Below are 10609 nucleotides of genomic sequence, written 5' to 3' on the forward strand. Positions count from 1 at the left end.
GAAACGTTGCGCCACAATGCCGTCGCGGTTTTTTGTTCTCCTTCCTCTGCGTCACAACAACAAACAGCGAAGCGAAGTTCGGAGCGAAAGTGGAGTGTGTAACGTCGTCCAAGTTGACTCGACAAGCACTTTTCCTTTTCTTTTCTTGGCTTGTCTAGCGACTTTCTCCGGGAGTTTTGGGCTTTCTTCGCGTCGGAGTTTCAAGCGATTCCGCGATGGTCAAAGTGTCTTTTAACTCTGCCTTGCAGCTGAAAGAGGTGAAGAAGGACGCGGTGACGCTCCTTCCCGACCACGACAAAGTGAGTGAGAGGCGGACGGGGGAAAAAAATAGCTAACCCAGCTAAAGCCTTATCAAGTTGCAAACCACCGCTTGTTGCTCTCTTTTGCCGTGTTTTTGTTTTTTTGTGTTTTGTTTCTCGTCACATACGTCGATTACAGTTGATTCAAATGTCGATTAGGCTGTACGTTGTTTTAGTGAAGTGGCAATTCGTATGTCGCACAAACATTTTTAGTTATTTATATCCTGCATTATGTCCCCCTAATTTGTCTTATCGCGACCACACTAGTTTTTTTTTTTGTTGTTTTTTTTTGAGGGGGGGGGGGGCTCTTATGGTTGAAATGCGAATAATGCATTCCAACGTCATAGTTGGCGGGTTGTGTTCATGTTTTTGTTCTTTCATCCTGTTGGGTAATAGAATGCGGCTTTCTTGTCGCAGCAAATAAGATATACTTGCAAACTGAGGCGGTGCGATCTTTTGCTGTCAACTGGCGACTGTCTGTATTCTTGGTGGCATTGAAAGGGACAAGATGTTTCCTGTCATGTTATTTCTTTTCTTTTTTTCTGCACTTTGTCACGCAAGGGAGACAGTTTGTGTTTACAACCGTTTAAACTGGACGTCTTCACATTCAACAGACATTGCATCGTCAATGCTCTCTGGTGAGAAGTATGTTTATCCATCGTAAACATTGTTCATGCGGAAGTGTGCAAAGCTACACTGCGAACCGTTTTTTGTTTTGTTTTTTTCGCGACTGTGCTCCTGTCGAGCAGAGTTGGTGAGACACTGCCTCGCGTGGTCCCAAAGGAGTGGACGTGTAACACAAAAGTGAACCCAAAAATCAGTGAACTACTCCAAAATGGAATAGTACTAACTTCGGCCTTCCGTGTGTTGCAAAAGCTTTTTTGCTACAACTTCTGTCTGCCAGATTTGATGGGGCACTGCCCTGCGATGCCCCAATACGAGCAGACTATCGTGATAAAGTCATAACTAAAAAAAAAAATGATAATAATAATCTGCACCTTTTCGACCAGACTTGCACCAATATTTAGTACAACTCTGCTATGGCCTATTTATCACAACTCTGCCAGCCTATGTGCTAACTAGTCTAGCCCTGAAACGACTGCTTCCAACAAAATGGCTGATGTTCCATAAACCGGTTCAATAGTAAAGTTTTCCACTCCAGCTTCTGTGTGCCATAGCTGGCGGGGCACTGGCCTGCGTGGCCCTGATGCAAGCCGACTCAAGACTAAAAGTGAGAGCATTGGAAGTTGTCGTCCACATAAGTCCTCCTGGTATCTGATGTTGTCATAAACACGGCACAAGCTGTTCTTCATTCAGTTTTTGCTTTTTATCACAGAAAACACATCAAGGGGTTCATGCGTGACCGTTGTGTGACTTGAGTTATTTTGACAAAACGATAGTTTATCGTAAATGTTGACGAATGACGTTTACACTTCAGTCGCAGACCAAACTGCTGAAATGCTCAATTTGAAACACTGATGCTTTTTCTTTTCATCTTTTTCTTTTTTGTATGTCTGTGCTCCAGACACAATTTAGACGGCTTTGACATGTTTACAAAGTTCTCTGGGGTCACATCGACGTTGTGACCTCTCGTCGCATTTGCCAAACTTGTCTTATGGGTCAGCCAGGTCTGCGCGGGCAACACATTAAAGTGGAACGTCAACCCACAAATTTTCTTTACAAGATTGTGTCCTATGCAGCCCCACTAGTCTAAACACGGCATTCTGGTGGATATTGTGTTTGTGGAATATCAGTTAAGTAGTCAAATCCACCCGTTTTTGACCGTCTCAGGGTGTGGCCATTTTGTGAATGGCCACACCCTGAGATGGCTCAAGATGGTTGGATTTTGCTTGCCATTTAACTCATATTCCACAAATGCAATATTAATCGGAATGCTGAGACTAGTGAAGGCGCATAGAACATATTATAGCGAAGATTTTTGGGGGGTTGACTTCCACTTTAAACAAATAGGAAAAAATAAACAAAAGAAAGCGGAAGTTCAACAAGCGCCCTTCAGTTGCATCAGGATTGCGTTTCATTTGAAGCCCTTGTCGTCAGATCAACGCAACCTCCGCATTGGTCTTAGGTAAAGGAGCCAAATGTTTAGCGTGGCTCACACTAGCCTCCCGCTCGCCGGTGGCAGGATGTGCGTCTCTTCCTGTTTTCTACCACCTCTTCTGTTTGTACAGACGGCAGCAGTACGCCGACCATCTGCTCTCTTGTCACTTTCCTTTAAAGTGGCTTAGTCGGCTTTAAAACTTGATCCACGCCAGCGCAGAGGAGCGCCTAAGAGTTTGACGGCCATTAGCTGGTTTGCGAGTAGAATACGACAGACAACGACAAAGAAGAGGTTCCCATGGAATTTGCAGAGGTGTGGCGCAGGGGCTAAGGAAGAATTGTTGTCCGGTTCAAGATCTGCGATCGACTTGCATCGGGGCCAAGTGGGGGCAGCTGGCCACCAGGTCCGGCAGATGGGAGTTGTAGTGGAAAAAGCCCAAAAGTTACTTGCATGCGCCAAATTCTGTGCTGACTTTGTAATATGCATTAGCGCCACCTAGACAACCTCTTGCTGCGCAGGACATTGGGACATTTTTCTTCAAAGTGAGAAAATGAAAAGCACGAGATGACATTTCGATAGCCGTTTGCTCGTAGAATGGCAGAAAGACAGAAGAAGCGGGTTCCCGCGGAACTTTCCGGACGAGTGGCGCAGGGGCCAAGGAAGAATTGAAACATTTAGCTGTGGGTCTGCTTCAAGGTGTGCGGCTGACAGACCGCTTGGGTTCAAGAAAGCGCTGTGTCAAGATGGCAAAGTCAGAAAGTTGCGGTCAAGAAGCATCTCGCAAAAGCCAAAGCCGCTCTGAGGAAAGAGATTAGCCGCTAATCGCTAAAATCCACTCAGCCAGGCACTTTAAAGGCATGCGCCCCCAACCGGCCTTAAAACCCCGCGTCGGCTGAGCAGGACTGAGAAGAAAGACTCGACGGTTTTTACGGGAAGCGAAAAGGAGACGTGTTGCCACTTGTGACCCTGCTGCGACCTGTTTGCACTTTGCGCTGAACGTTTGGCCCCATTCCTCTGCTGTTGCTGTGTCAATGTGACCCTTCACCCCTTGGGGGAAATTAATAAAGTCGGCAGCATTGTGCAAAACGGCTTTGCCGTGAGTCACCCGTGCGTGCGTGCGTGCCTCGGTTCTCTGCTGTCAACAAAAGCCTGCCGAGCATCTGGCGGGTGCGGCGGCCCGGTCCAGACCCGACATGTCGGACTGTTGCGCTACCAAATTGTGTGATTGTTGCGCAATGTTTGAAGTATTGTGAGGAGAGAAAAACAAAAGGAAGCCTCATACATGCGTAAATGGATCTGTGAAATCAAGGAAAACTACTGGTGGCAATCGCTACGAGTTTTGGACTTGGACGTCCCCCAGTTTAGCCTATGCTGCAAATAATCCACAAAGTGCCAAAGCTCATGGCGCGACGTGCCGCGTTGTCCTTACGTTGGCGCCTCCCGCCAGCTATTAACCATGAGCCACTCCTGGCATGGTAAAGATCATCGTGACGCCATAAAAAAGGCAAAAGAATGTCTTGCACATCAGCAGCCCCTGAAGCGTTTGACTTTGCGACGTGATGTTGATCATGATTAGAGCCACGAAGAAAGTCTCAAGAAGCCATGGCAGAAAAGACACAGGAAGTCGCTCACCGGTGGAAAGTGGCAATTGTTCCCATTTGCAGGCATCCCGCTTCAAGCGGCCTTGTCTGACGCAGACTTTGGTTTGGGAAAATCCGGCCCCAAGGCCCGGTCCTCGTAGCGACTTGAAGCCGACGCTTAAAAGGAGCCCGCAATCCTGCCGCTCGGTTTTGAAGCGGACATTTGACGCTTGTTCTGGCGTTTCCGTTTCGGGGGGAAATTTGGATCCTGAAGCCAGATTGACTCTGCAGTTTCAAGTGGCAATTGTAAAGTCACGTTGGCCCTTTGGAGGCATCCCGCTAAAGCAGACTTGTCCGAAAGAGTTTTGTTTGGAACAATTCACCCCAGTTTCACTTGGAAACATGACCTTTGGTTGGCAAGCGGTTTGTCATGAGGAAACCTCAAGAAACCAGCAAGTCTGACATTCTTTTTTCCAAGTCTGCCATTTTGGTTTCGTACCCCATTTCCAACCGTCCATCTTACGTGAACTTGCCCTGAAAACTTTGAAGCCACTTTGACGGGTCTCCTAAATTTCACGCGGATTTGTCTGTCAGCAAAAGAGCCACAGAAAGTCATTCCTGAAAAGAGTCACTGATGGTGTAGTGCTACACGCGCCTGAGTTGTGGCATGGGTTCCCGCTCAGCGACGGTGTCTGCGTGCGCGTTCCCTGCGAGTGGCTGGCGACCAGTTCGGGCTGTAGTCTGCCTTTGGCCCATTGTCAGCTGGGATAGGCTCCAGCACCGTACAGGATATGCGGTTTGGAAGATGACACATGACACACATTTCTCAAAAGACGCCGGAAGTCAAGCTTATTTGAGTCTCAAAGGGCTTCACAAGGCCAAGTTGACGGTTGATTAGCGACGTGGCCTGACGGAAACCTGACAGACAGCCGCAGCACGTCTGCCATTTTGTTTTGAAGCAGCAAGGTTTCGGTCATTTTAGCCATTTCCAAGCATTCTGCTCAAGTGACCTTGTCCTCAAGAGTTTGGTTTTGGACAATTTAGTCCCTGGAGCCAGTTTGACTGAGCAACACGACATTTGGTAGGCACGTCTTCCATGAGCAGACCCACCCAAAAAATCTACGAGAATCCGTGCCTGAAAAGACAAGAATTCAGCCAGCAAAGTTGGGCAGATTTCAACGGTTTCCCGGAGTACTGTGGAAAATTCTACCCCTGAAGCCAGTTTGACATTGGTGTGCATGTCTTTTATGAGTGGACACACCAAATAGTCTCAAGGGAGTCTGCCATTTTCTTTTGAAGGTGCAATTTTAGGGTCAATGTTGCTATTTCCAGGCCTCCCGCAAAGGCAACCTTGGCCCGGACGGACTCGCGGTGAGGTGAACATTTTGTCCAGAGGCCACCAAACGCGTTGTGTTGTGTGGTCGTTTTGTCCCCCGCAGGATGCCGAGGCGGCGGCGGCGGGGCTAGTCCGTCAGCATTCCCGAGCGTGGCGCTGGTGCATGTGTCTGGGTCTGGCCCTCATGCTGTCAGGGATGGTGGTGGGCGGGGCCTACCTCTACCGCTTCTACGTCCTGGAGGTGAGTGTCGCGTTCCAAAAAGTTGGGGTCTATTTCTGGATACACTTAAGAATTTTGTCCGTCGGCTTGGTTTTTTTTTTTTCCTCTTTCTCTCTCTCTCTCTCTCTCTCTCTCTCTCTCTCTCTCTCTCTCTCTCTCTCTCTCTCTCTCTGCAGGAGGGCAAGGTGTTCATATGCGAGGTCATCTACCGCGAGGAAGACTACAGCCTGACTGAGCTGGAGCAGGTCAGCAAAGTGGCAACCGCATCAGATTTGCTAATATTTCAACTTTTAACACAGACAAGAGAGTCATACATGCCAAAAATAGTTCTCAATTGAATTCCTTTGCTCTTTGCATTTTAATAAAGCAGTATGCAATTGTTTTAAGAGTAGCTAAATTAGATGAGCAAACGTTTTGAGTATTCGTAAAATGAATGAAATAATGTCAATGTTCAGTCAAGACAGTGAATTGAATGCATCGGTAATAAAAAGTGACTTCAATCAACTGACATGAGTGTCGTTTTAAAGTAAGTTGAAGAAATCCAAGGTAATGGTAGTGAATTTAATTGAAGGCAGACATTTACTGCAAATAGTTTTGAAATCAGAATGGCTTCAATAAAATCGCTTTTACCAGTTAGTGGACATTGAATGAACGCATGTCAAATTGTTTTTTTCCCAGAATTCAAACAAGCTATGTTTCCAAATTACAATGACAAGTCCATTTTGGAAGTAGTCGAGAGTGAGTGCAATGCTTGCAGGTGGAGGCGGATCTTTCCGACCCTCTGCGGCAGCTGGAGGAGCGAATCCGAATTCTGGAGCGAGAGCAGGTGGCGCTCATCAGCGTGCCCGTGCCCGAGTTCGAGGACGGCGACCCGGCCGACATCGTGCACGATTTCCAGAGGGTGAGCGGCCGCCCGGGACAGCGAGAGAGTCTGGCCAGAGCGGACGGCCGCTGGGCTCTGACCTTGTTTGCCTGCGCTGTGTTCAGAGGCTGACCGCCTACCTGGACCTGAGCCTCAACAAGTGCTACGTCATCCCGCTCAACACCTCCGTCGTCATGCCGCCCAGGGACTTCATGGAGCTGCTGATCAACGTTAAGGTGTGGCCACTCTCCAGCCTTTGCTTCGCCTTTCTCCTCAGCCTTAGCATGGAACTTGTTGACGCACACCTTTACGGTCTTGCACAAGTCGTGCGGTTGCGTTCATTGACAAGATTCACATTGATCTGGTCTCCTACATTTTATTGCTTGACTAGCTTCGCATTCAACATTTGTTAGCATTAGCTCTGAATTTTTCTTTTCTCCGGGGGGTCCGACCGTCCTACACGCCGCACCCAACTTAGCGTGTGGCTGGTCTCATATTGTTCTCTGACTAGCTGGACAGTAAGCAGCTCTTGTTAGCATAAGCAAGCAGCGTCATTGGTGGCCGCATGTAGTGTCCTGTACAAGTCTCATGCTTTGTTCTTTGACTAGATTGGCCTTTAGCTTTTTTCTAGCCTTAGCACCAATCTTCTTGTTTGGTGCTTACCTGCCACACTCTACTCATCCCTTCTCATGTTTTGCCCTTGAACGAGCTTAGCCTTCAGCGTCACTTGTTAGCATTAGCACTGAGCTCGTTCCAACCTGCTTGCAGTTGATTACTGACCCGTACCACTTCTGCGTTTTGTCCTTAGACTGATGTCACATTTGGATGTTTATGTTTCATAGACAGAATAATCGATTGCAAAAAAATGAATTGGTGACATTTACCATTTGTTGCCACTAAGTTTGTTGTGGCGCTCCACCTGTCGCAGTCGTTTTCTGTACCCTACAAGTCTCACATTTTGTTTTCTCACACGCTTATTAACATTTATCCGTTTTTGGCAGTGTTGTTTTTTTTTTTTTTTGGACCAGCTTAGCACGTAGCGGTTGTCATTGGCGTTAACAGTCGGCTGATTTGGTCATGTCGACTGCCCCGCACAGTCTCACGGTTACTTCTTTGACTCGCTTGGCATTTTGCGTTTGCTGTTTATCATGGAGCTTGTCTCTGGCACCCTCCACAGGCGGGCACCTACCTGCCGCAGTCGTACCTGGTGCACGAGGAGATGGTGGTGACGGAGCGCCTGGAGCACGTGGAGCGGCTGGGCGACTTCATCCACAACCTTTGCCGCGGCAAGGACACCTTCAAGCTGCAGAGACGCGATCGCATCCTGGGTACGATGGCGCCGACCAGTCCCGGGGCCAGTCCCGCTTTGCGTTTTCATTTGGCAATCGGGAAAAAAAATTGGAACATGACCGATTACACAATAATCCTATGTTACACATAAAAAAACGGGAGGTGTTGGATTGCCTTTAGTACTTTTTCATGCACGAGTTATGCTAACCTCCATCAGGATTTCTGCAGTAACGCTGCGAGCTCCTCCACTCCTACGCACCTTCCCGGTGCCTCCGGTCGGCGGACCGCGCGCTGCCTGAGGTGCCGGGGACTAAGCGGTGCCTCAGAGGGGATCGAGCCTTTTCTGTTGCCGGTCCTTCCCTTTGGAATGACCTTCCATTAAATGTTAGGCAAGCTCCCCTCTGTCCATTTTTGGAACCAGTTTGAAGACATATTTCTACTTTAGGCCTTTGATCCGACGTGAGACAGACTGACCTCAGTTTTCTGCTGTTTCCCAGTGTCTACAGTCATTTGTGTTTTAATTTGTTGCTTTCACTTGTTTGTCATTCCTATTTTGTGATTGTTATGTAAAGTCCTTTGTTACAGCTGTAGCTGCGATAGGAATCAAGTTGTATTGTATCCAATCCGATCTGGACGGCTGTTTGAGGAGGCGTGGAGGTGACGTAAATGTGGTTGTGTGTTGACAGGCATGCAGAAGCGCCAAGTTCTGGACTGCCGCAAGATTCGCCACTTTGAGAGCAAGTTTGTGGTGGAGACCACCATCTGCCAGCTTTAAGTCGGTGGCGCACATTTGCTGGCTGCTCTTCCATTCCTCTTGCATCTTCAGTTGTTGTTGTCGTCGTCGTCGTCGTCGTTGTCGTCGTTGTCCGTCAGGCGCCCAGTGGAAATGAAATGTGAAGAAGGCGTCGTGTGCGGAACGCTGGCACATCAGATTTGCGTTTTCTTACTTTGGGGAAAGAAGTGGCACAAAAAGGGCTCAAATAAGATAAGATAAGATAAGATAAGAAGGCATTTATTGATCCCACAGTGGGAAATCAGATCAATTATAATCCAAGTTATTGTAGCTTTGGCTGATTGGCAGTTTTGTGAGTGAGCACACTAAGGATTCAGGGTGACTGTTTTTTTCCATTTGTATCTTCCTCTTGTGGGGCAGCAATAACACACTTCCAATTTCATTAACTGGACTTTTTTTTGTCCTTTAGGTTATCTTTAAAGCTTGCTGAGGATTTAATCTGGTCGTTTTGTGTGAATGCGTATGTGTTGAATAACCTTTTGTTGTGCTAATATGTACACGTGTGCACGTGTGTCATCTTTGTACAGTGCCCAAAAATAAAACACAAACCATTTTGCCTCTTGTCTTTTTCCACCCTGCGTTCAGTTCACACCATCAAAGGTGAAAATGTATGCAGGTGATTTGTAGACATTTTTTTCATGTTAACGGCTCGGTGGATGACTGGTTAGCACGTCCGCCTCACAGTTCAGAGGTCATGGGTTTGACGCCGGCTCCGGCCTCCCTGTGTGGAGTTTGCATGTTCTCCCCGTGCCTGCGTGGCTTTTCTCCCGCATTCCAAAAACATGCGTGGCAGGTTGAACACTCTAAACTGCCCCTAGGTGTGATTGCGAGTGCGAATGTTTGTTTGTCTCTGGGTGCCCTGCGATTGGCTGGCAACCATTTCAGGGTGAACCCCGCCTACTACCTGACGACAGCTGGGATAGGCTCCAGCACTCTCCGCGACCTTTGTGAGGAGAAGCGGAATAGATAGTGGATGGATGGAAACACTGCATTGAGGTCATGATGAACCACTTCAATAAAAAAAAAAACTACAATTGTAAATGTCGATGCAAAATGTTTTATTTTCCTTGTAATTTTCATTTTGTTACAATCAATCAGTTCTTCACTGAGCCCCAAAAATGCACGTCAAATAATGTGGTTCATTGTAGCAAATAATTTGAATTCCTTTATTAAATATACTTCAAATGATCAGTATTTACTGACCCATTTTGTTCAATGTGGAGCAAGTCGGGTGCGCATACATGAAGAGGGGGAGGGTTAATTTTCACTTTTCTTCAGTTCGGAATATTGGATTGGGAAAGCGACCTCATTCAACCTCATACTGATATTTGAAAGAAAACAATGCATTATCAGTTATCAACGAACTAAAAAGGGTGACTAGTGTTGCTCCAATTTGGAGCGAGTTAGCTTCTCACTTCTGGCAATGCTCGAGACTAAAATGTGGAATAAATTCATAAAGTATAGCGGCGCAAACAAGCGCCCTTACAAAATGTCGCTCGGTTTGCAGTATTTGGAGGGCGCTGGGTGGCATTTGAAATCATTTTGATTTTAATAAAACGTTTATTTTGTTTTAAGGAGTGTCACCATAGGTAATAAAGACATGTATTGCTTTTTTTCTTAAAGCCTATCCGTTTATTTTATTCAAGTAAAGGACAGGCTGAGTGGAAACTTCAGCTCCCAGCATGCCATGCAACATGCAGCACGTGTGGTGTCCACGAGGTGGCGAGATTTGTCCTTCCTGAACCCGTTGACCAAGTTGCTGGCGATTTCTTTTTCATTCATCGTCAAACAAATACATACGGTGAACCGTTTATACTTTATTAAGTAGTTGGTTGAACAATTAAAATGACGACAACGAATTTTAAAAATGAATCATTTTGAATAATGTTGATGCGTTTTGAATGCGTGGAAAGTAGGTAGAACGGTGAAATCCCATTTACATGAAGGACTTGTCACGCTTGTATCTTTTTTTTGGGAGGGTTGTCAGGCAGCCACAAACTTTTACTTTTCACTTTTTTGTTATACAATAATTAATTCATGTGTTAGGCTTGTAGCAGACAGCCTGAGACAGCTATGTGACGTATGACGTGTACTGGAGTGGCGGGAGAAAAGAAAGGTTAGTGTGAGTGGGAGTGTAGAAGGAGAAAAGATCAAAATTAAAAAAAAGAAT

At 46.7% G+C, this 10609-nt stretch overlaps 1 protein-coding gene across 1 annotated transcript; it reads left to right on the top strand.

Annotated features, from left to right (window-relative positions):
* Positions 1-53: 53 nt before the first annotated feature.
* On the top strand, positions 54-8993 carry itm2bb (integral membrane protein 2Bb). Its single transcript, XM_086051433.1, has 7 exons — positions 54-299; positions 5378-5515; positions 5671-5739; positions 6252-6395; positions 6482-6592; positions 7534-7684; positions 8333-8993. The coding sequence occupies exons 1-7, from the start codon at positions 216-218 to the stop codon at positions 8419-8421; spliced, it is 786 nt and encodes a 261-aa protein (XP_085907559.1). The 5' UTR covers positions 54-215; the 3' UTR covers positions 8422-8993.
* The last annotated feature ends 1616 nt before the right edge of the window (positions 8994-10609 follow it).

Source organism: Filicampus tigris, chromosome 14, assembly GCF_054856515.1.
Source record: "Filicampus tigris isolate MCC_2025a chromosome 14, RoL_Ftig_1.0, whole genome shotgun sequence".
Classification (NCBI taxonomy): Eukaryota; Metazoa; Chordata; class Actinopteri; order Syngnathiformes; family Syngnathidae; genus Filicampus; species Filicampus tigris.